This window comes from Papaver somniferum, chromosome 9 (genome assembly GCF_003573695.1).
Source record: "Papaver somniferum cultivar HN1 chromosome 9, ASM357369v1, whole genome shotgun sequence".
NCBI lineage: Eukaryota > Viridiplantae > Streptophyta > Magnoliopsida > Ranunculales > Papaveraceae > Papaver > Papaver somniferum.
In genome coordinates this window covers 14,864,981-14,891,484 of record NC_039366.1, presented here as the reverse complement: position 1 = coordinate 14,891,484, position 26,504 = coordinate 14,864,981, and the positions used below count along the sequence as shown (strand labels likewise).

Genomic DNA, 26,504 nt, shown 5'->3' with positions numbered 1-26,504 from the left:
CGGTGTTACCCCAATATTCGGCAGTGGTTGGTTAAATGAAATATAAATAATGGTTTTTCCTTTCCTAACACCGATGACTTTTCAGCACAATTGGCTCCAAAGTTAGCAGAAAACTCTGCAGGTAAGCGTGCTCAGGGGGATTAATCCATCCAGGGAAGGGTGACCCACGGAAAGTTGTTGTTGGATAACCGTAGCGATGCCAGTTGGGCCCAGTGCATATTCCACGTGTCGTCAACTTTAATTCTCTGAGAAAAAAATATAAGAAGAAAAAAAGTCGCGACTCGTGAGAAATAAAATAAAAACTGTTTCTCGTAAACCTTCATAGAAGAAAGAAGAAGAGAAAAGAAAATTTCTCTCTCGGAAATCAGAAAATGGATGCAGAATTACTAGAGTTACAGAGACAATTCGAATTTGCACAACAAGCAAAATCAAGCATTCGATTATCAGATAGAAATGTAGTCGAATTAGTTCAAAAGCTTCAGGAGCTTCGCATCATCGATTTTGATCTCCTCCATACGGTCTCTGGCAAGGAATACATCACTCCTGTAAGTAATCCCAAACCTCCCTTCTCATATATTCAATTTTTTCCCCAATTTTTTTTCGATTTTTTCTGATTCTTTTTGTGGATTTTTGGTTTGGTCAGGATCAATTGAAGTATGAGATGATAACAGAGATAAAGAAATCAGGGAGAGTATCATTAATAGATCTATCAGATATAATTGGAGTTGATTTATATCATATAGAGAAACAAGCACAAGTCATAGTTAATGAAGATAAAGAACTGATGTTGATACAAGGTGAATTGATATCACAGAGTTATTGGGATAATGTTGCTGAAGAAATCAATGAGAGATTACAAGAATGTAGTCAGATTTCATTGGCTGAGTTAGCTGCTCAATTGCATGTTGGTTCTGAATTGCTAGCTTCTGTTCTTGAACCAAGGCTTGGCTCCATCGTAAGTGTGTTTTTCATTCTATTTATTTAATTGTAAGTTTTTCTAGGGTTTGTGAGAATTTGAATTGAGAAAATTAGAGCAATATAGAGGGAGAACATGTAGTGATGAATATTTAGGTTACAGGAGGGTGTAGTCGTGTAGGGAGCACACTTTGGGTTAGGATTCATTAGTGGGACCAATCCAGATTTCAACGGGGGTAGAGCCAGTTGGAAGCACACTCTGCGGTTCTATGTAGATATATCAAAGAGTAATCTAGGTTCGCGATAGATTTTAGTTTGATTCTTAGGCTAAACATTATATGAACCATAGACCTTTGGATTTCCGGTTTGTGAAATGATTAATGAATTAGTTGAAATGTGAGGGTAATTGAAGGGATTAGATTCTGAACATGGCAGGGTGTAGGTCCACTGTAGGGCTAGTAGTGGACGGCTCACCATGTGGTTAGGATCTAGCACTCTTCATTTCTCGGTCCAAAATAGCACTACTAGAATGAGAGCAGTGATGTTTGATTTGAAGGTAGCTGGTTAGAGGGACTGAGAGGAGTCGAAGGGGTGATATTTTGTGCACAGGGGTGTAAGGCTAGTGGAAGACTCACTTTGTTGTTACTTGTTAGGATTCGTCTGTCTCCATTTTTTTTTTGGTGGGAGAGAGTACTGCTAAATTGAAAAAAAAAAAGAATTATTTAATGTTGTGAAGCTTGATTAAAATGCGAGTGATTTGAATGAATATAGGTGAAAGGGAGATTTGAAGGTGGGCAAATATATACACCAGCATATGTTGCTCGTGTTAGTGCAATGGTACGTGGTGCGACAAGGGCGGTTACAGTTCCGATCAACTTAACAGCTGTTTGGAGTTCGTTGCAGCAATTACTTCAGGAAATGAATGGAGCCACTGGTGTCGCTGTTGATGGTTCATTTTTTCAGTCACTGTTTAATGGGTTGGTTAAGGAAGGGGAGATTCTTGGGTCTGTTCGTGCCGGAGTTCATTGGACACCAACGGTGAATGACTAAATTTCTAGTCTTTTTAGTTGGTATTATTTGTAGTTTCTCCCTGTCATATATAACTCATTAACTTGTTAATCAATTTAATCAGGTTTTTGCTCATGCTCAGAAAGAAAGTGTGGATTCTTTCTTCTCACAGGTTTGGAATCTACTTTCCATGATCAGTTTACTCTTTGTTTCTTAGTAGAATAGTAGCTGTAGATGGTTAATATCTACCTCAAGCCAGTATCTTACGATTAAGCTTATGGCCACACTTGCCACAACTATTCTTATCTTATACAAGCAACTGGCTGCACTTGTCACAACTATTCTTATCTTATGCAATGCCCAAGAGATTCTGATGTTTTATCAGCTATGGTAAAATAAACTTTCCTGAAATAATATTTCGCCAAATGGAATGAGTACTTTCTGAAAGAATATTTTGTTGGGAATAAGCCACTGGCTGTTGCATCATATCATGTTCTGGGGTTTGCATAGGCACCAATTATGACTTGCCTTCTCCAATTCCATTTCCAAACTTCTTGGGAACTGTTTCAGTTAAAGTGCTGTTTGTTCCAAGCAATTTATTGGGACGTAGTGATAAAAAGTTATTTCTTCCTTGTAGCTTTTTCAGTTGTGTTAGCTGATTTGTCACACTATTGTCTTCTTTGAACTGTAATTTCTCTGACTATAATTAAATTTCAGAATTCTTTTGTCAGCTATGAAGTTCTGCAGAAGCTCGCAATTCCCCAGCCTAAGCAGTATTTGCAGGTATCTTTTTTTTTTTTGTAGTATCCATGTTTGTAGTAATGAATCAAACTTTGCATTTCTACATTCTTCTGAGTTGTTGGTTTTGTCTTTAAGACCACCTTTATCTACTAAAATGCAGTCAAGATATCCTGAAGGTATAGCCCTGGATACAGTATTTGTTCATCCATCAATGATTGAGATGTTGGATTCTGCTGCAGAGGATGCTATTGAACAGAAAAGCTGGTAACTTCATTTTCTATCACTGCTGTTGTTCTATCTCATGCGTGTCCATGTCTAAAACTGCCTGGTTCTTTTTTCTTTTTCACTTACCAAGAATCTTAGGTTGCATTAGTGCAGATAAAGATTGTTGTGCTTCTCTAACATCACAATGACCATTGCAGGATTGATTGTCTCTCAGTTTTACCTCCATTTGTTGGTTCTCAAGATGCTTCAAAGCTTTTGTCATTTTGTCCATCTGTTCAAAGAGCCCTCAAGGTATGCTCTATTATGCTGTCAGTAGTATTCCATTTGGTTTGGATAGAGTTGTGTTTATTGACCGGGCTATCAATTTACTGACTCTCACAATGTTATTTTACAGTCTACAAATGCACTCATTCTGGGGGATTCATGCGTGTTGAGCAATGAATTTGTCAAAGTAAGTATTCAAGGATTAAGAAATATCTTGGTTGTTCAGTTATTCCTTTTTAACCTCTTGTTATTGAGATGATAAGAGAATTTGGAAGGATCTTCGAGAAATGACTTGGAAAGTTTCATAGTAAAGTTCAATGGTGAATCAGTATCCAGGTTGATGACTTCATGCCCCTAAGTAAAACTGAAACTGATAAATGATAATCATGAAGGCAATCCATTACCTTATTGCTTAAAATTGTTTGGGAAAGATGATATTGTTTCACAAAAGTTGTACACCTCTGAGATTATTTGCATAACATTGTTTAGATTTGTTCTTTTGCTTGTCTTCTATCTTCTGATTTCTGCAGTTCTTTCATGTTTCTCATCCGTGTAGGATATCTTTAATCGAATGGAGAAGGAAACGGAAACTTTCATTCTTTCGAAATCTGCTGCTCAAGAGTTGCATGTGGTGAATGAAGCCAAAGGTCGCCATGATTCCAATGCGTACACTCAGTCAAATGAAGTTGATGAAAGTAGTGGTGTTAAATCTGGTTTGGAGAAGGGATCAAAGAAGAAAAGAGGAAAAACCACTGGAAATTCAAAAGCAGCTGCATCTGAAAGTGTTCCCGAAATTGTGGAAAACATTCCTACTAAATCTAATAAGAAGAACCAGCGGAAAAACAAGGAAGCCAATGCCTCGCAGGTATCTGACAAAAAATCAGGTGGAAAATCGGGTAAGGTGAAGGAGGATGACCTTAATATTCCTGATGAGGACTGGATAATGGAAAAGATATTGACCTTGATACCAGATTTTGAAGGACAAGGTGCGATTTTCTATATGTTTACATCTTTCTATTTTAATTTCTTCCTTCATGTCATCGTTTTCATATCTTTTTAGTGGACTAAACAGTTTAAGGTGACAGGTCTTGATGATCCACATACACTGATTAGACCTTTGGCGACCTATTTAAGACCTATGCTGCTCAATTCCTGGAAAGAAAGAAGAAAGACCGTGTTTACGGAAAATGCGGAGAAAATGAAACACTTATTGGATGATCTGCAGAAGAAACTGGACGAGGTTAGTGCGCAGGCTGCTCTGTATTGCTGTTTTAATCTATTGTTTTCTTGTTTGTTCTTCGCTTTTCTTTTGATTACATTTGATAAGAGTATGTACTCACCACTCCCAAAGTGCTACATTTGCATGTATTTTGTTTTTCCTACGGATGTAGCTTTCTTCGTTAAACCATAAGTCACTCGATGTTTTTGTTATCCTTCAGGAATTCTTAAGTCTGCAGCTGTATGAGAAAGCATTGGATCTGTTTGAAGATGATCCATCAGTATCTGTAAGTATTCTGCCCAGAGATATTTGTTGTGTGTAACTCTAGCTAATGATGAATGACACAGGATACTGATCCTTGATTTGACAGGTTGTCTTGCACAAACATTTACTAAGAACAACAGCTACCTCTATTGTGGACCGGCTTTTAATAACTTTGGTGATTCTCCATTCCCTCAGGCGTGGGTTGTTAAATTGTCAGATCTCTCATTATACCTTATTAAATGAAAATGAAATAAAGCCTGATACTTTGTTACTTTTTGATGTAGGACATGCACCATAAACTGAAAAATGGAATCGCAGTAGAAGAATCTCAGCCAGACTCTGCAGCGCTGAGTTCTGGAGATAGAATTTCTCTTGTATGAACCCACTCTGAGAAAATTTTGCCAAATTTTAACATGAAATATAATCTTTCTGCGGTTGCCTATGCAACTTGTCTATTTGCTTCTACAAATAGTAGTTTGATGGTATTAAGTGTTTATCTTCTTTTTCTCAGGCAAAGAGTTTAGACGCTTCTCTTTCAGGAAAGGCTATTTCAGTAGTTGAGGCTTTGGAGGGAAAGGTCCACATATACGTTCTTCCAAAGTTCAATATATAACAACTTTAGTCATTTACCTTTTGTGAGATTTTTGATATATATCGACTTTTATGCTGGCACGAAAATGGAGAATCAATGGTTATGTGAGAAAAGAACTGGTACACCATAACAATAAGCTCATAGCTTCTAATCTCATCTAACCTCCTTTAAAATTCCTGCCTGACCATCCACCACGCTCCCTTGGTATTTTATCATGTCTGATACCAAAAGTTATCCTTCGTGTTTATGGATAATGAACCGACGAAGATCTTCTTAAAACCCTCGGTTGCTTCTAGAGCTCGTAAGTTGTCCACAGTGTGCAGCAAAACTGTGTTTGTTTCTTTAGGTGTCTGTTAGCAACTTAGCAACCACCATTTATGTCTTAAAATATGTTCAACTTTGTGCCTGCAGTTAATTTGTCATTATATATTATTTGTACTTATAAAATCCGATGACCTCGTGATCTTTACTCTTCCAATATTTTTGTGAAACAGCGGGTGGAGACATTCATGGTTGCCTTAAGAGCACTAGTTGAGGAAAGGTATTAATTAAGTCATATGTTGTTCTGATTTCATGTCTGGTCATCCTGTTTCAAAGTCGTCATTAACTGGTAACCACTACATTTTGGTTGTTTACTTTTCCAGTGGGTTACTCCTAAAAAATCTTGACAAAAAGTTGGAAAGGACCCTTTTGCATTCTTATCGGAAGGTAATGTTTTCCATCTGGTTTCACAATGTTCTAGAACGTTGAACTTAACATTAGTGAATAGGACAGTTGTGCATTAGTGAATTATATGATGATTTGTTCCCATGTCTTAACATTTGGTGCTTGATTTGATCAGGATTTGACAACTCAAGTTTCTAATGAAACCGATCCAATTTCTCTTCTTCCGAAAGTTGTATCTCTACTCTATTTGCAGGTAAGCTAATTTCTTGGAAACATGCTCACACTTCCATTTTTTTCTCCTCATGTGGGAGGATTTGCGTCTAACTTACATTTTCCTCTAGGTGCATAACAAAGCTCTTCAAGCTCCAGGAAGGGCTATTTCTGCTGCTGTTTCTCGGTTGAAGGTATACCAAGTGTTCGTCTTACATTCTCTAGTCTAGGGGAAGAAAAAGTAATATGTTGCTTGAAATTTCTTTGCCATGATGGCATCATCTTCATAGGGTGAAAAAGTTGTGTTATACAGAAAATGGAGAAAATATATGAATACACGGTTTTCTGAAAATGGGTGTTTGTTCATAGTGTCTTAAAGTGAGTGAACTTAAAACATAGTTGAATACATATTTGTTCGTCACCATCGCTATATGGGTTTCTCCCTGTCTTCTGTTCTCACAAAACACGGTTTTTTCAGGAGAAATTGGAAGAATCAGCTTATAGTATCTTGTTGGATTACCATTCTGCAACAGTTACTCTCTTATCTTTACAATCAGCTGCACCGGATGATGTGAGTAAACTTTTTACCCATCTTTTCATGTTTGGTGCGCTCGTGTTCAGAGTCATTCCTTCGATACACCATAGTTGAATACCATATCAAATATTAAAGACCATATACACCAGTGTTTACAGTCATCCCTTTCTGTTCCCAGCTGATAATCATTGTGTACATGTTCAATTTTGCAGGAAGAAAGCTGTGCATCAGATAGAATCATGACCAAAAAGGAATTATTAGAGAGCCTCATTCCAAATCTGAAAGGACTAGTTTTGAAGAACACCGAACCTTCAGTTGCAGAGAAATGATACAACAGTTCCAAATTATAGGAGTATAAATAGAGCTTCAAATTAGGACTACACCTTAGTAACACTTAAAATATATCGCTGTAACTTCTTTTTATCGGGCCTGGCAATAACATTCCCAAATCACATCATCCAAATAAAACCTATAGAAATTAGAAAATGCAATGTGGCTCTTGAATCCATCATTTTCTGCTCTTTTTTTCATTGATAACTTGAATTTGCTTTTGCACTTTGGGGAGTTGATTATCTTTCCAGTGAAACAGGGTTACACGGTTGGTTATTTTTCCAGTGAAACAGGGTTATACCATTAGTAGTATCATATCAAATGGCTGCTGTTTGATAATAATATATGGTAATTACCCGGGAAATCCTGTAACATATTTCAGGTCCAGTAACATTCACTGTTTTGATCAAGCCACGTCTAAATCTTAATGGGTTTCACCCATATTTTTCTCTTATTTTACCCTTCCAACTTTGCAAACCCATTTGAAACAAGTCTCCGCGTAGGATGTATTCTCACCTAATCCATCACACCTGGATGATACACCTACGAGTAGCCACACTGTACTAATGAGCTGGTAGTTGCCAGCGTTGAGATATACGAGGTATGCAAGTGGGGCGGGCGGTCTTATATTGTACAAAGTTTCTTACAGCTTGTTGGACTTTTCTTAATTAAGGAATAGGAAATTCCCGCACTTAGAAGAACGAAAAGTCTTTGCTAAAAAAAAAAAACAACTAACACTTGCGATGAGAAAATACTTCTTTAATCTTCTTCCTGCTGAAAAATTAAGCTATCAAAATGGTGCAAATAGTACAAGTTGTTGCCTTTGATACTGTTATCGTGTTCTTATTGTTGATTCTTCCTTCTATTATTTTCGTGGCTGGTAGTTCTTCATTTACTTCAACTGAACAGGTTGAGGCTTTGCTGAATTGGAAATCAACACTTGTAACCCAGACTGCTTCATCTTTTCTCCCATCTTGGAAGAGGGATTTTGGTGCAGTAAGTCCGTGCAATTGGTCTGGAATCACTTGCAGCAACAAGGGGAGCGTCATCGTGGGATTGAATCTAACAGGTTTGGGTTTGCAAGGTACGCTCCTTGGTTTCAACTTCTCATGTTTCGCCAATTTAGTTAGTCTTGTCTTGAGCAACAACAAACTTTTCGGATTCATTCCGCCGCAAATTAGCAATCTTATTAGTCTTATTCACCTTGATCTTTCTCAAAATGAACTTAGTGGATTCATCCCTGAAGAAATAGGAAGTCTCAGTTCTCTTACTACCTTAGCTTTGTATACCAACAAACTTAATGGTTCAATTCCTAGTTCTGTGTGGAATTTGAGAAATCTAATTAAGTTAGTTCTTTTTGGCAACCGATTAACCGGGGAATTACCCACAGAACTGAGCAATTTAACACAGATGCTAGTATTGACTCTGGCTAATAACTCTCTTTCCGGGACAGTACCTGCTAGTATAGGGCAATGTAGCAGTCTTACATTTCTGCACCTTGGCAGGAATAATTTCACAGGAAATGTTCCGAAGGAGATTGCAGCAGCTGGAAAATTGAGATTTCTTCAATTGAATAACAACAATTTCGATGGCACTCTTTCTGATTTCATAAGTAAACTTCAATATCTGGAAGTTGTTAACTTAGCGAATAACAAGTTTGGAGGCAGTATACCCCTTGAGCTGGGTTCGCTTCGTGGCCTTCAAATTCTTTCTTTAAGGTTAAACAACTTCTATGGGTCTATTCCTGAAGAGATAATGCAGTTGCCTCAACTCCGTATATTGGATTTGTCGCTTAACAATCTAACTGGTGTAATTCCTAGCACAATAGGGAACCTGGAGAAGCTAATAAGTAGACTTAATCACACAGTTGTCACTGACGACTATTATAATTTTAGGTCCGTGCAGTTGAGGATGAATATAAAAGGGATCACGGTCCAACTTGCAATGTTATATAGCTATACCTCCGCAATCGACTTATCATGCAACAGTCTAGAAGGAAGCATTCCAGAAGAGATAGTTTCATTAAAAGGACTTTATATGCTTAATTTGTCCTACAATTATTTCTCAGGTAATATCCCTGCGAATATCGGAGATATGTCTGGATTAGAGTCTTTGGATTTGTGTTACAATAGATTTTCCGGAAATATCCCACAGTCTTTGACATCAATGGACTCTCTTGGTTTTCTGAACTTATCTTACAACAAATTGAGTGGCAGGATTCCAGAAGGAACTCATTTTGAGACTTTGAGTTGGGATGGTTCAATTTTCACTGGGAATGGGTTATTGTGCGGAGTACCTACGGAAAAAGTCTGCAAGGGAGATCAGAATATTAGCCTCATAAACGAAGTTGAAGAATATGATCTTGAGGATGCAAATGACAGATTACTGTTTTACGTTGCACTTGCTACTGGCATTGGAGTTGGATTCGGGGGTTTATTTATTTTGCTTCTTAAAAAAGATAAATGGTGGAGTGGATATTGGAAATTTGTTGATTCAATTGCAGTTAGAATAATAGTTTGTTTACACAAAAGCTGATTATTATACAGAGCTCTTGTTTTATGGCCATCATTTCTCGGTACTGGAGATTTTTTTCATGTATCATGTTGTTTCGGAAAATTTGATAGTAGTACAAGTTGGGTACTGGCTTTTAGATGGAGTATGGTGAAGAATAGGTTCCAAAACCTGAAATTTTCTCTTGTGTGAGAGATGTGAACTTTGATGTTGACACCAAGACGAATGCAGGTGCTAGACTCAGTTACGTGGTTGTGGTTAGCTATGTGGCCTGACTTTCTTGTTTACCTAGAGTAGAAGAAAAAGATAGGCCTACTGCAGCTTGTTCTGTCTCCATTGGGGTTTTTTGATGGTCTTCTGCCTCGTGCTTGTTTGAAGTTCTTGTTTCCAATTTGCTAGAGGGCCTCATGCCAAAACCAAAAGGACTAGGTTCAACACTGATTCTTCAGTTGCAGAGAAATCAAACAATCGTTCCAAATTGTAGGAGTTATGGTTCCTGAGGAACATGGTGCTGTTTGGAAATGGGATTTCCAATCAGGAGTTGTTTCAGAGATGAATCTTATCTTTCACTAATGAAGGTAGGATGAATAAAAAATGTGGAATTGTCCTAAAGTGGTGGAGTGTCTTTTTGTCTTACCTGCTTCATCGCCAGATCTTGTTATGCTGCGATGGAGCTTCAAGAGGCAATACTGGTGCAGCTGGTATGGCAGGGGTAATTACATTGTGGCAATGGCAGGTGGTTTGGGCATAGCCACCAATTGGCTGTGTTGAGTGTTGCGGAGTTGGTTGTGCAAAATAGTCGTCTGGAATTCTATGTCAGGACTGATTCAAGTGCAGTTATTAAAAGCCTTTACCTCTAAGAACCTTCCTCGGTTCACAGTTTTTAGATGGAACAGATTTTTTTTCAAATTTACTCTCCTTTGTAGATACTATAGGAAGATGAACTTCTCTGCTGACGTTTTAGCTAAGCAATTGCAAGGAGAGATTCGATTGTATATGTCCAAACCATTATTCATGGTGTGAGTCTTGAGTCTCCCTTGCTCTCTTGTTACAGATTTTGTTTACTATTTGTGCGACTGGCTGCGGCTTCTTAGGTGTGTGCCTAGATCTGTTTGGGTTTCTTCCTAAATCTCTTTTGAGTCGGCTTTAGCCTAATTTATTCCATTTTTGATAGAAATTGCAACGTGGCACTTGAAAATTGGAAGTTGCTTTCGGAGATTATCCATCTAATGCAACAGGGTCTTACTGTCAGTGACCATTTTCAATATCAAAAGTTTGCTATTTAACAACAATAAATTTTTAATTTTCCGCGTCTAATCCCGTGCAAAATCTCACAGCTGATTTGAAAATGTAGGACATTCACTTTCCAGATCAAGCCATGATTTGAAACTGTAGGACATTCACTGCCTAAATCAAGCCATATTTTTAAAGGATATCACAGGAATTTCTCCAAGGGTGCATCTGAATTTCTCTCGTAATATGTCAGGAACAAGACGGACTCATTCAAAACGATTCTGCCATTGGAAATATTCCTGTCACCTAATCCATCATTTCAAATTTACCAAGTCTTTTCGTAAGTGGATGAGTCCAAGGCAAGCCAGCAAACCTGGAAGATCCCCATAAGCCACACTACTGCACTCCTATTAATATTTTTGATCTTTAGATAATACTAACTTTTATCTAAAGATCGCTTCAACAGTTGCCAGCTTTGAGATAAATGAGGCATGCTAGTGGGGCGCGGGCGGTCTTAAGAATATTATAATTTCTTACAACTTTTTGGACTTTTCAACATAAAACAGGGTAGTAGGAAAAGACTAATGCACTGAGAAACCTCAAAAGTCTTCTTCACATGAGTAAAAAACAAACACTTGCAATGAGACATCTCTTAATTTTCTTCTTCTTTCTTCTTCCTGGTGAGAAACGAAGCTATCAAAATGGTGCAAGTAAATCAAGTTGTTGCGGTGTTTGTCTTCTTTTTTGTTGGTTTTTTCTTCGAATATATATTCGTATCTGGTGGTTCTTTATTTACTTCAACTCATACACAACAAGATGAACAAGTAGAAGCTCTTCTGAATTGGAAATCAACACTTGTTAGCCAAACTTCATCTCTTCTCCCATCCTGGAAGAGAGAGAATTCTACTACTACTAGTGTATTAAATCCATGCAAATGGTCTGGAATCACTTGCAACGACGAGGAAAGCGTTGTGGAATTGAATATGACAGGTTTGGGTTTGCAAGGTACGCTCGATGGATTCAACTTCTCATGTTTCACCAATTTTGTTAGTTTAGACTTGAGCAGCAACAAATTCTCCGGGTTCATTCCACAGCAAATTGGTAATATTTCAAAACTTACTCACCTTGATTTTTCTCAAAATGAATTTAGTGGGTTCATCCCTGAAGAAATCGGTAGGCTAAGCTCTCTTACAACCTTAGCTTTGTATACCAACAAACTTAATGGTTCAATTCCTACTTCTTTGTACGATTTGAGAAATTTAACTAAGTTGCTTCTTTTCGGGAACCGATTAACCGGGTCATTACAAACAGAACTGAGCAATTTAACACAACTGAGAGTATTGGCGTTGGCTAATAACTCTCTTTCAGGGAATATACCTCCTAGTATAGGGAAATGCAGCAGTCTTATATTCCTACACCTTGGCAGAAATAATTTCTCAGGAAATGTTCCAAGTGAGCTTGGAACGCTAGGGGAATTGAGATACCTTCAATTAAATAACAACAACCTCAATGGTTCTCTTTCTAGCTTCATAGGTAAACTTCAATATTTGCGAGTCATCAACTTAGCAAATAACAAGTTTGGAGGTAGTATACCAGTGGAGCTGGTTTTGATCCGTGGCATTCAAATCCTTTCTTTAAGGTCAAACAACTTCATTGGGTCTATACCTGAAGAGATCACTCAGCTGCATCAACTTCGTATATTGGATTTGTCGTGCAACAATCTCACCGGTATTATCCCTAGCAACATTGGGAACCTGGAGAAGCTTACAACTAGACTTAATGACACAGTTGTGACTGACGACTACTACAACTTTAGATCTGTGCAGTTGAAGATGGATATCAAAGGGATCACGGTCCAACTTGCAATGTTATACAGCTATACCTCTGCAATCGACCTATCATGCAACAATCTAGAGGGAAGCATTCCAAAAGAGATAGTTTTATTAAAAGGACTTTTTATGCTTAATTTGTCCTACAATCATTTCTCGGGCAGTATCCCTGCAAATATCGGAGACATGTCAGGATTAGAGTCTTTGGATTTATGTTACAATGAATTATCTGGGAATATCCCACAGTCTTTGACATCAATGGACTCGCTTGGTTTTCTGAACTTATCTTACAACAAGTTGAGTGGCAGGATTCCAGAAGGAACTCATTTTGAGACTTTAAGTTGGGATGGTTCAATTTTCACCGGGAATGATTTACTGTGCGGAGTACCTACGGAAAAAATCTGCGAGGGAGATCAGAATATTAGCTCTACAAATGAAGTTGAAGATTACGATCAAGAGAATGCAAATGAGTTATGCATTGCTGTTGCGACAGGCATTGGAGTTGGAATTTGGGGTTTATTCTTTCTTTTGCTTATTAAAAAAGAGAAATGGTGGAGTGGATATTGGAAATTCGTTGATTCTATTGCAGTTAGAACAATACGTTGTTTTCATAAAACTTGATTGTGTTACAGTGCTCTTGTCTTTTGGCTATGGTTTTCATACTGGAGATTTGTGTATATATGCGGTTTCAGTTACAATACAGTGTTCATCTATATTTGCATTTCCAGGGTTGTTTCCTTCTAATAACATGTAATCCGATTCAAAGTCCATCACAAATTTCAACTCCATTCAAATAAACGAATACAACAATTTAAAAAAAAAAATGAACATGAAAGAATAATTATGCAGCAAATAAAGCCTCTCCGATAAAGAAATTTCAGCATGCATGAAAGAGTGATTAATCAATCATCTTTAGTACTTCGGCTCAGGAGTGTAAACAAAAGGACCAACAGAGTATAAGTTCTTGTTCTTGGGGAGACTGTGATAATTGAGAGAAAGGAGGGCACCAGTGACACCATTGTTGATATCGGTAGGGTGACTGCAACTTGTCATTGGGCAGGAATCAAGGTACACCTTGCACTGGAATACTTGGTAAATGATTTGTGATACATCCAATGGAGTGTAGAAGTATCCCTTGTTGTCAGTTTTACTGGTGACGACCAATAGCTCAGAAACTAAATCATAGGCAAAGCATACAACTTTTGTCACAACTCCTGCACATAACAATCGCACCACACAAAAAACAGAAAAAATTTAGTTAGTTTCTATCCAGATACTATCAACTGCAAGATTACTTAAGAAAAATTGTTAGAATTTGAAATTGGAAGAGTAAATTACCTTCAATTGGTGTACGTTTGGTGCCGGATTGACAGTAAACAAGCCCTTGTACTGCATAGTTTTTGGGGGTTTGGACCTTTGGGTCGGTTGGGACGTATGGCTTCTCGGCCTCAGGAACAGCTGTAACCTCTGGCTTCTCAACCTTAGGCTCGGTTGGGACGTATGGCTTCTCGGCCTCGGGAACAGAGGGAACCTCTGGCTTCTCAACCTTAGGCACGGTTGGGACGTATGGCTTCTCGGCCTCGGGAACAGAGGGAACCTCTGGCTTCTCAACCTTAGGCTCGGTTGGGATGTATGGCTTCTCGGCCTCAGGAACAGCTGGAACCTCTGGCTTCTCAACCTTAGGCTCGGTTGGGACGTATGGTTTCTCGGCCTCGGGAACAGAGGGAACCTCTGGCTTCTCAACCTTAGGCTCGGTTGGGACGTATGGCTTCTCGGCCTCGGGAATAGAGGGAACCTCTGGCTTCTCAACCTTAGGCTCGGTTGGGACGTATGGCTTCTCGGCCTCAGGAACAGCTGGAACCTCTGGCTTCTCAACCTTAGGCTCGGTTGGGACGTATGGCTTTTCGGCCTCGGGAACAGAGGGAACCTCTGGCTTCTCAACCTTCGGCTCGGTTGGGACGTATGGCTTCTCGGCCACGGGAACAGAGGGTACCTCTGGCTTCTCAACCTTAGGCTCGGTTGGGACGTATGGCTTTTCGGCCTCGGGAACAGCTGGAACCTCTGGCTTCTCACCCTTAGGCTCGGTTGGGACGTATGGCTTTTTGGCCTCGGGAACAGCGGGAACCTCTGGCTTCTCAGCCTTAGGCTCGGTTGGGACGTATGGCTTCTCGGCCTCGGGAACAGCTGGAACGTCTGGCTTCTCAACCTTAGGCTCGGTTGGGACATATGGCTTCTTGGCCTCGGGAACAGCTGGAACGTCTGGGACTTCTGGGTGTTCTACCTCAGGAACTTTAGGTACTCTAACTCTTGGGACGTAATTAGAAATCTTAAAAGGTTGACCTTCAGTACCAGAAGGTGTTGGTTCTTCATTACCATAGTAACCGTAGGAAGTAGATGCAAGAGCTAGAAAAGCAAGAGCAAAAACACAAACCAAGCTGTTGATTCTAGCCATGACTTAGTTTTTTTTCGTTTAAAACTAAGGATCGATCAGAGAGTTATCTCAGAGATGTATGAGAGATGATGATGATAACTTCCAATGAATTAAAATGGGAGAATTCAGGCTCTTTTATAGTACTGAAAGAGGATTCGAATTTTTTTATCTTTGAATCAAATGAGTCGTGGAAGCAGCGTAGTGTGAGATTGTAGTACATGGTATGCACGTTGTATCAGAGTTTTATTGTTGTCACCCACGAATGTTGGACACTCGGACTTATTGAGTTGACAACATCGTATCTAAATGATATGACATGAAGATATGCCGATTCTTAGCTCAGATTCAGACTTGATAATGGCCTTTTTATGTGAATCATTCTGTTAAAAAATAATTTTTGAGGCCAAGGTTGTCTAGGAGAGGACCATTTATTGAATTATAAATTTCCAGCTTTTGAATACTCTCGGCAAATCTGTATTGAGAAAATATTGAAAGTACTTTGATGGACGGCGTGGATATAATAGTTTTTAATTACTGGACAAATGTTAGTCATTAGACAAATTTTCGACCAGATGACTCACAGATTTCAAGTCATGTGACAGGTTTTGGGCTGCTTGACAGTTGACAAGATATAAATTTTCAGTCACTAGGTAGGTTAAATGGAGATATTGTGCCATGAGGTACATCTTGGTCATGATGTCAAGTATTGGTCACTGAGCATCTTTCTTTAGTAGAGGCAGATTTTGGTTTATCCGACTCGCGGACGCTCCATTTCTTGAGCGGTGTCCGTATCCGACTCGCGTGGACGCGGGACGCGTGTGAGACGCTGATACGACGCGCGTCCGGCGCATCAATTCGCGCGTCCTACACGCATCTGGTTTGGACACACCGATGACTCGAGTTTCACGCATTTTTTTTTTTTCATTTTCATTTAAACTTCTTCCTTTATTTTTACTATTATTAACCAAATGAAGAAAAACAAACATTCAGAAATTTAGATCTTTATTAGGGTTTTGTGATTGGAAATGATATCGTATATACCCTTAATTGGGCATGTGTTATTCTAAGAATGCATTTTGATTGTGACATGCGTTTAAACAAAAGATATTTTCTTTTTTTTTGAAATTTATACACATGTAACATCATTTTTTAATTTTTAAGATCGAAATACTTGACTTTGCTGTATAAATACATGATTATATATATAAATAATATATGTACATACGTGTCCGCGTCTGTGCAACCTAGATTTGGATGCAAAGCTAGAAACTAGACTAAGGTGAAGCAAGATCTTATTAGGGGTAGCAACAAAGCAATATTAAGCTTGGGGGAAATTTGGGCTTGAAAATTTGGGCTTGGAAGCCCAATGGACAAGGGTAGCAAGTGCATTCCCTGATTATAAGCTGGGTTCACCACTGCATTGGATCATGTGAATACTACGGTGAAATCCATTTTCCCGTTTATTTCCACTACCAAACCCACGCTGCTATCAGGATGCATGTCTTTGTTAAATTGCCTGAAAACTTTAGACATATGCAAACTGGTGGAATAATATACCACAAGCTCAGTATTCGATCGAGCTTTCCCTAGATTTTTCAACCCAAATTCGGATTTTAAATAGCTTTTAAGGTCTCTTATTACATCAAGAGTACACATCATGTCCGTACCATCACCATAAATAGCTACAATTCCAAATCAGGAACTTTCTTATGAATACGCAAGGAAAAATAACTTACTTGTCTATCCCCTCCAAGTCAAATAGCCACTTAGACGGGTATACCACATCCGCCTGATTGCTTGAGTTTATAAGTGAGCGTTCTATCTAACTGTAAACACACTTTGTGGTTTAGATTCATTTGATTTGGGCAACAAAAGTCTATCAAGTACTTTTGTAAATACACTACACCAAATTCTAGGATCCGTAACAGTACTGAGCCGTTACTAAAACGGGTTGTAACGGCTCCTGCCTGTTGCAAAAGAGGGTATTACAAATTTACGTAACGGCTTTGCGGCCGTTACGAATTTGGGTTGTAACGGCCCTCGTAACAGGTGTGAGCCGTTAGTAATTTTCCACGTGGTAACAGCTACGGGCCGTTACGAATTTTATTGGTAACACAACTGTCGTAACACTTACGAGCCGTTACTACGTGGCATGTTGTAACAGCTTAGAGCCGTTATTACGTTGCAGGTTGTAAAAGTTCGTAGCCGTTACGAAATTTTTTGTAACAGCAAAAAAATTACTGCCAGTCAACCTTGACCTGGTCAAAACTGACCGACAGTAATTTTTCTGCCGGAATTAAGCCGGAATTCTAAATTCAATACCCTGCATACAACTTTCAAAACATTCATAGCAACAACAATTTCTTCAATCTAAGCAAAATAACATTCATTCAATTCATAATCGCATTCATTCAATTCATCGCAGGTTCATACAACAAAAGAACTGAATCTTCTCTAAGTACCAAACTTTTTTTTTTTTTGTTAAGTATCAAATTTCTCAAGGAATACATGGAAGGTTCCAAATTTCTAGGGGAACAAATACAAACTTGAATACATGGAACTTACAAATCTTGAAGCTCCTTTGTTCTCCACTCTTTCTGATGAAATAGAGCATCATTCAAATAACAACAGCTAGTTCATTATATCCTTTGCAGGCTTGGTTTGTTGAAAGCTTGAGCATCAAAAAACTCGATGTAGGCAATCCTGTAAAATACAACAGGCAGCATTATTATGACAAGTAAATAGTACATGTATACTCTAACTTCTATAGGTAGCCTCAAGTAAGTCAAAGATAGACAATTGCAACACGATATTCCTAGCAACAAAATTCAAAATTAGAAAATATAAGAAGGAGATGCAAGATTTCAATGAATGCCTAGTGCAAAAAGTGAAGGCCACTTACACTTGGAAATTTCATCTTTATCCCTCAATAGTTGCATAATCCAAGTACTGTCTTTATCAGATTCTTCACTCAAGTATCCATCTTTGTTATAGATTCTTTAAAAGCACTCTTTTCAAGGTTGCAGGCCCTGGATACAAAAAAAGAATCCACAAGCTCAGTCACAGGGAAATTTTGGACATAAAATTCAGAACTAATACTATCGAAGACTAGTTTCTCCCAACAAACAAGTGCTAGCTGCATACCTTTCAGGGGAGTTCATTATATCGTAACTGTATACCAGTGTTCAGTGTCCAATAAGCTGCAACCCTGTAATTTCATTGATGCATCTTAAAACAAGAAACATGCGTTTAATGGTTGCATTTAACGGAAAAGGCTGTACCAATTTAGAAAGCAAACTGTAGGCTAGGCAATGCCTGCTTCTAGACCCTTCTCAGCAGAACCACCATTTCCTTATCCTTCATATCCTCCATCCATCTCACAGCAGAAACTCCACAATTCCATACTTCCGCTGCACTTCCACTTTGATCTTTGTCAGACATAACAACTTATATAAACACAAACACACAAACAAAACCAGGGACGTCTTATAAATTCAAGCATCTTTTCATATAGATGTTACTGATCAAGCAGCTTCTTACCCGTGAACTTCTCTCCCACTTCTTCCCACTGCATTCCACTTCCCACCAGCGCAATACCTCGCAAGTATAAACTGAGTGTAAAATCCACAAATTTAAACTTAATAGTTTGAGTATAACCAAGTGAAGTACTTACCAGGGATTGATATTTCCCCGACTGGATACTATTGCTTCAACCGACCTTGTGTGAAGTCCCTGTGCATTTACATATAACATAACAAAAACCACCTACATATATATCCAAAATAAATGATGAACTGAAAAAAATATCCATTCATAAGCCGGTTTGTGTTCACATATATAGGAAAAATTTACATTGGACCAAAAAAAGTTGCTTCAGATAAACCTCTTTCTATGCACAGCTGCATAAGAGTATGCACATCAGTTAGCATACGTAAAAAAGTGTGAAATACCAAAAAAATCAAAAAAAAAAAGATCTTAGGAGTATGCGCATCAGTCAGCATACATACAAAAGTTTGAACTGCGCAAGTATAACAAAAAGATTCTTATAAGTCAAGGCAGATATTACGCGATGCTCAAAAAGGCTGAGATCGATTAGCTCAAAAAGTGAGGGACTGTGCGTCTTTGTTTAATAGGAACATCTTTGGATGAAGCACATATCCTCCAATTTCGACATCTCTGAAGGTTGCTGCATACTTGTTAGCTTTTGCAGTGACTGCATCTGGCATGAGAATATCATCAATACATACCTTGGCAAGATGTATAGGTACAAGATCTTCGTGACACTGATTTGCGAAAGCACCAGTGCATAGCTCACCAGTTGCAACTAATTCATTCTCGAAGTTCAGTAGCGAACAAAGCGGTCCACCACGTACTCTTGAGGAAGCTGGTGATGCAGAATTCCCAGCAGGTGAACTTGTCGCAGCTGGTGATACAATATTCCCAACAGGTGAATTTGTTGCAGCATGTGAACCTGTTTGAGGTGAAGCAGCAGCACCGCATGGAGTATGCGAGGCTACATCTCTTGAGGTATTGGGCACGTTCGAGCCAATTGATACTGTCATTGCAGATTTAATTTCATCCACTACACCACACAATTTCACAAATCCATCAATCAGAACACACACCTTGCCACCTATTTCTTCCACCATCCCACCAAGACCACCCTCCTTCGCTTTCAGTTCATTTACCTTGTGACACGCTGGAGCAGAAAGATTGATTTGCGTACGAGATATAGGACCATAAGAACGAACCCGTCCTCTAGAATCTGCCCCAAAAGCTTTAGTCATTGCACAAGGTTCTTCTACCGGAAGACCTGCATCCTGTTTTTCTTTGATTTCATCTTGGGCCTTCTTGAGCTTCTCCTGTAGTGTTGAGCATAACAACCAAGTAAATTCTAATATCTTAACTACCTAGTACATAGTTTTAAAAGAGTTGAAATAACTATAAAGTAAACTGACTCACAGCGAACGGCACCGCTCTAGGTAAAATAGAACCACCTTCTTGTGTATGAGCTTTAACCCACACATCCTCAGGAGTGATCACTTTACCAGGATTTGCAGCCTCCTAAATTTACAAATAAAATGTAAAATTATATAGTTGTCCATAAGGATGTTGAGGTAAGTTGTGAATATAATTTAGTTACAGATAAGTTGGGAATATAACAAAGTTTGAGGTAGTTGTGAATATACGTACCAGTTCAGCTCTCAAAAAAGCACGAGTTTTGCGACCAGTAGTATGTGTGTAGCCATATTATTCTATTTTCGTCTTATGATCAATTCTACTTTGCATTGCCTTTTCTTCTCTTTCATGTCGCAAAATTTTATCCAATCCTCTTCTTTCACATTTGGTGGAACATTTAGAATCCTTTATTCATGAGCAGAGACAGGGTCATAGTAGTCATGGCGTAACTCACACTTGAATATCCTCCATGGACCAGAACCGGAGTTCAGAATATTTTCCCTTGATGTCTCAGGTACATCATATTCTTCATGGAAAGACAGAACAAATTAATGCCTTACTGATTTGCAACAATGATAAAATAAGTTAAATGAAGAGTGAACAAAAATCATGTCTCGAATAAGTATTGTACCTTAAGGGTTTTCCAAATATCATCCATATACTTTGGAGGCACAACATCCCAGCTTTTATATGAAATAGGCACATGTGTACGAGCCAACCCGCCTCTCCGGTAACCTAATGTTGTTGCGTTCCTTGAAACTGGTTGTCCATATTCATTGACCTCTACTGCTGCCATACCCTGTGAAATTCAAACATCAAAATAGGGAAAACCAAACAGAGCTAAAAGAGAGCATCCACATTAACAAAAGAGAGCTACCTAACACCTCAAAAATAAGTGATCAAACAAATAAAACCAAACAATTCAAGAAAAGATAGCAGTCATTGTATATAATTGTTGGGTAAGGTAAATTACACAGTTTGAACTGTGTAAGTTCAAACTATAGAATCAATAATCATCAGCTTTTTCGAATTCTCATTGTCAGTAAGAACTGACTGAAAAGATGCAGGAACTTCAAATTTATCTATTGAAGACGTTAACCGCTGTCGTGAGTGCAACACACGGAACATCCCTCTTCAGTAAGATCCTTCGAGTAGAACACTTGAGTAGCTTCAGATGCAAGGATAAACGGATCATCCACCACTGTATTTATGCTTTTCATTTTCGACAAGTTGACCTTTAAAACCTTTGAAACTGCATCAACTTTGCAAGCATTCTTATCTCCAACACTAACCCAATCACAGTAAAAAACAGTTTCTTCAAATTCTAAATAGTTCAAGATGATTATATCTTTAATGACGCTGTAATAAGTTATTTATGCTTCCTCGGTCGACTTCGCTTGAAGTCTTGTAACATCTTTCGTTGACACACCGTTGTCCTGTGATACATTCTTCACCCCAGAACCTAGTTTAATAAAAGTAAACCCATTTACTTGGTATTGCTTGTATGATTGTGCCTTGAAGAGTGGTCCTTGCACGAGTCTCCAAAGTGTTGACTTTGGCTTTTAATAACTGTTATACAGCATGGCGGAGTCAGTATCACAACCAAAACCATAATAAGTTGTATTCGAACCATTACTAAAATCTTTAGGGTAACACATTACCTCATCGCGCAACCATAGATGAAAACTCTTTGAGGTCTGACCATTAGACGTGTCACCGTTAACATAAGAATCATACTTCCTATAGCCAATACCAATTCGAAGACTATTAGATGATGCAAACATAATAATCAGAAAACAACTCAATGTTAACTAACAAAAACATTGTACTAAAATGCACGAAGTCACCATCATGTTACTAGACTCTAACTTGAATATTTTCATTTCTGCTGAGGAGGACTAAACAGAATTCAGACTTGAATAGAAGAAAAAAAAATTAGTAAAAGTTACCTTTGCAAGTCATCTATTCCAACATACTTAGATAGGATCCAGTTGCGGCACTGTTCAAATTGTGCTCGAGTCAAAGTAATACTCATTCCAGAACTAAGAGACATCTCATCGGCGCCATCATAGTCATCATCCAAAAAAGCCTGCCGAGTATGCTTATGAGTACCATCACCATCCTTTGACACGTCCTCCATAAGGTGTAATCTATCTTCTCGCAGCATGTACCCTCTTGCAATGCACCCCTCAATGTACCTTTTATTGCGCACCAATCCTTTAAAACGTTTCGTTAACCTACAAGAAAAGTTAACATATCAGCAAGGATGCATGATTAATAGTTCAATAATAACAATTCTCAACTTAAAAATTAAACAACAAAGTAAGAGGTTGTATTTACCTCTCAAAGGGGTACATCCACCTAAATCTGACCGGACCGCAGATTAAAGCTTCATCGGCCAGATGAATCATCAGGTGGACACTAATAAAAAAAATATGGAGGAAAATACTTTTCCATTACGAACATTGCTTCCACCAGACTAGCTTTTGCTTTTAGAAGTTCATCTCTATTGATAACCTTTGCGCACAAAATGTTGAAAAATATACTAATACGGAGAAGAGAAACTCGCAGATCTTTAGGTAATGAAGTCGCAGTATGAACTAGCAATGGAAACAGAGATTGCATCATTACATGGTACTCGTGTGACTCGAAATTCTTCAGATCCGGTGGACTAATGCGCACGCAGTTGCGAAGATTGGAACAGAAGCTAGAAGGCACCCTTAAGTTCTTCAGCACTGTACAAAAAGATACTTTTTCATCTTTTGTTAAGGCAAACGATCCATCTTCTATTGTTGTTTTACCAGTTTCACTATCCTCTTTCACCCATAACCGCTTTTTAATACCCATCGCTTCCATATATTTACGTGCATTTACACCATCTTTTGACTTACTATTACCCATGAAATTGTTAACAATATGCTCAGTTATGTTCTTTTCTGTATGCATAACATCTGTACAATGACGGACTGCGTTCGATCCACAATTCGGAAAATCCTGAAGTATGGACCTTCTAGAAAATAACGAGTGGTCAGAAACATCTTCATCGGAACCCTGTTGCAAACTATCCACTTCTGCTCCTCTTTTACGTTTCTTTGCTGGTGGTTTACCCTTACCCTGTTTACTTTTCATATCTTTCACCATCTCTTGAACTTGCAATCATGTTAGTGGCCATGGAGCTTTACCATCTTCTACCCCTCCACTAAAATTTGTTTTGTCAAATCTGTACTTGTGTTGGGATGACAACCATCTTCGGTGTCCCATATAACATATCTTCTTACTATACGGAAGCCACTCTGAAACTGTTTCTTCACCACAGGTAGGACACACATAATACCCATGAGTCATACATCCAACTAGAGTACCCAATGCCGGAAAATCATGAATGGCCCATAACAACCTTGCCTTCAACAGAAATTCAGAGTTCGTGAAGCTGTCGAATGCCATAACACCATCATTCCATAACTCTTTCAACTCCTCTATTAATGGATGTAAGTAAACATCAATATATTTACCTGGTGCTCTCGGACCTGATATCAACAAACATAACATGGAGAATTCGCGCTTCATACACATTGAAGGAGGAAGGTTGTATGGACACAGTATCACCGGCCAACAGCTGTAATTCAGACCAAAGCAACCATTTGGATTGAAGCCGTCAGTTGCTATCCCAAGAGTAATATTTTGTGCTTCCTTAGAAAATTCAGGACAGAAATTATCCGCACACCGCCAAGCTGTAGAATCCACCGGATGACGCATGGCATTAACATCTCTCTGTGCTCTAGAATGCCAAAGCATTTCCTCTGCTATCCATGTTATACTATAAAGTCTTTTCAGCCTTGCAATTATCGGAAAATGCCTTAACGTCTTTTGCGCAACTTGCGTAAGTTTTCTCTCATCATTAAAAACTCTTACGTACCGAGGTTCTTGACTTACATGACACTTCACCAATGAACTATTATCCTTCCACTAAAGTATACAGTCATTTAAACAAGCATCATAAGTCACATAATCCATCCCCAAATCTTTAATAATCTTCTTGATATCTGGATACTTACATGGCATGTTGTTACCTTCGGGAAGCAAATATTTCATCAATTCTAATATTGCGGTAACACCATTGTCTGAAATTCCATACTGAGTATTTATGTTTTTCATCATTATCGCAGCGTACAATACTGAATTTCCATTAGTACATGAAGGATATAATGGTTCTCTTGCCTTCTCAGCCGCTGATCTCTTTTTCTGACCACACCTGCTGGTTCCAACATTCTCATCCAACCCTGCTGTAACATTGTCATCAACACCTGTTGTAACATTCTCATCAACATCTGCTTCTATATTCTCATCCATCCCTTCCCTAACATTCTCATACACATCTGTGGTAATATTCTCATTCAAACCTGCTGTAACATCATCATTATCTGCTGCACATTCAGTTGTAGTATTATCCTTATGTGTTAATTGTGCTTCTTGTACTGAACTTTCCCCATGTGTACAGCTCATACATACCATGTTTGAGCAAATGCAATGAGATATCAATCAGTGCAACTAAGCCTTTACCATTCATACAATGACGACAAGGGCATGAAATAAATGACTCCCACCACCATTATTCTTGGCAAACTCTATGAATGACTTCACACCTTGTCTGTATTCAAAAGACTTACGAGGACACTTCATCCATTTCTTGATTACATCAGATGACATATTACCCTTCAAAATTGATATTTAACAGAATCAAATAAAATCACATAGTCCTAGTGGTAGGGTTGCCGAAGCCCTTGAGGTTAGCGACAGAAACATCCTCTCAAAGAGGAGAGAATGAGCTACAAGTAGCTTTTGTAAATCACCACTAGGACTGTTATCATCATGATCACGGAGTACATAAAACCAGACTTATTTATACACAACTTAACATACAGACTATTATAATCATGCTAATACCAACTTCTATTATACTCAATCAAATAAAATAACTTAGTCCTAGTGGTACAGGGTTACGAAGCCCTGCAAGTTAGCGACAAAAAACATCCCCTCAAAGAAGAAAGAATGAGCTACAAGTAGCTTTTGCGAATAACCACCACTAGGACTGTTATCGTCATGCTCACAGAGTACATAAAACTAGACTTATTTAAACACAACTTAACATACACACTATTATAATCATGCTAATACCAACTTATATTATAATCAATCAAATAAAATAACTTAGTCCTGGTGTTACAGGGTTGCCGAAGCCCTGCAAGTTAGCGACAGAAACATCCCCTCAAAGAAGAGAGAATGAGCTACAAGTAGCTTTTACGAATAACCACCAGTAGGACTGTTATCATCATGCTCACAGAGTACATAAAACCAGACTTATTTATACACAACTTAACATACACACTATTATAATCATGCTAATACCAACTTCTATTATAATCAATCAAATAAAATAACTTAGTCCTAGTTGTACAGGGTTGCCGAAGCCCTGCAAGTTAGCGACAGAAACATCCCCTCAAAGAAGATAGAATGAGGTACAAGTAGCTTTTGCGAATAACCACCACTAGGACTGTTATCATCATGCTCACAGAGAATCAATCAATATCAAAACAAAACTTCCTAACTTTAGTTCATCTGAACTTAAAAAACTACCTTAACATGAAACTAAAGTTCAAGTCATGATGAGCATATTTATGGAACATACAAACTGGAATTTAGGTTACTAATAGCTGAACTACATGGTCTGGTTATTACAAAATCACTGAAGTATATAGCTGAACTACAAAGTAGATGTATCTCTATCAATGAAGTAATCCAGTCAAACCTTAGCAAAGCACCAACTTTCGTTTGCTTCAGATTCCGTAACCGATTCTTCTTTTCTGTTTGTCTCTTGCAAAAATGATCCTCTCCTGGCTCTGCAAAGACCAAGATATTGAACAACATTATCTAAACTATTAAAATGTATCAACTTTCAAGATCTTTTGAAGATATAGAATATTATTCAGCATTGAGAAGTTATAATCATCCATCTATTCTGCAATGATAAACCTAAAGCATATGTCACAACAACACACACTAATCAATTACGCTCTTCCATACCCATGCACGCTCTGTTGTTACACAGCTAGCTAGGTCTAAGTTTGTCTAGTGGTCTAAGTCTGTCTAGCATTTTATCCCAGCCAAGAAACTCAATAATCTCACACTTGAAGTTCATTATGACACTTACTGAAAAAATCTTCATATAATAGTAAAACATAGCAACTTAACGAATATAATCAGCACGTTTCCTAGCTGCGACAACTCAACCAAAATTAGAATAAGCAGTAAAAGTCATCTAAGCCCATACAAACTGGAATTTCGTGACTGCTAGTCCACTCACTATCCTATGGAAGAAGCAATTGATTTGTTCTTAACAATTTACTTAATCATAGGAAAGAGAATGCTCTAGCTCTCATCAACCCTTCCAAGAACAGTATGCTTCTAAGGCAAAACAACTACACCATGTCTAACATCATGACTAGTGGATCAAAAACTATAACATACAAGTGAAGCTAATGATGTCAATCAGCACCAATAGCTTATAAACTAGA

At 38.3% G+C, this 26,504-nt stretch overlaps 3 protein-coding genes across 3 annotated transcripts; 2 read left to right on the top strand and 1 right to left on the bottom strand.

Moving 5' to 3' along the window:
* The first annotated feature begins 306 nt into the window (after positions 1-306).
* On the top strand, positions 307-7,291 carry LOC113310459 (E3 UFM1-protein ligase 1 homolog). Its single transcript, XM_026559153.1, has 20 exons — positions 307-545; positions 644-955; positions 1,687-1,953; positions 2,048-2,095; positions 2,641-2,706; positions 2,825-2,928; positions 3,087-3,180; positions 3,284-3,340; positions 3,710-4,139; positions 4,239-4,393; positions 4,593-4,658; positions 4,743-4,811; positions 4,921-5,010; positions 5,148-5,213; positions 5,723-5,769; positions 5,873-5,936; positions 6,070-6,147; positions 6,236-6,298; positions 6,583-6,675; positions 6,852-7,291. Exons 1-20 carry the CDS (start codon positions 372-374, stop codon positions 6,966-6,968), a joined length of 2,460 nt encoding a protein of 819 aa, XP_026414938.1. The 5' UTR covers positions 307-371; the 3' UTR covers positions 6,969-7,291.
* Positions 7,292-7,695: 404 nt separating this feature from the next.
* Positions 7,696-13,309, top strand: LOC113311440 (LRR receptor-like serine/threonine-protein kinase GSO1). Its single transcript, XM_026560279.1, has 3 exons — positions 7,696-9,483; positions 10,133-10,216; positions 11,373-13,309. The coding sequence occupies exons 1-3, from the start codon at positions 7,765-7,767 to the stop codon at positions 13,161-13,163; spliced, it is 3,594 nt and encodes a 1,197-aa protein (XP_026416064.1). The 5' UTR covers positions 7,696-7,764; the 3' UTR covers positions 13,164-13,309.
* A 110-nt stretch (positions 13,310-13,419) lies between these two features.
* LOC113308418 (protein PELPK1-like) lies at positions 13,420-15,059 on the bottom strand. Its single transcript, XM_026556879.1, has 2 exons — positions 13,881-15,059; positions 13,420-13,756 (listed from the first exon to the last, which is right to left on the bottom strand). Exons 1-2 carry the CDS (start codon positions 14,992-14,994, stop codon positions 13,455-13,457), a joined length of 1,416 nt encoding a protein of 471 aa, XP_026412664.1. The 5' UTR covers positions 14,995-15,059; the 3' UTR covers positions 13,420-13,454.
* Positions 15,060-26,504: the final 11,445 nt, after the last annotated feature.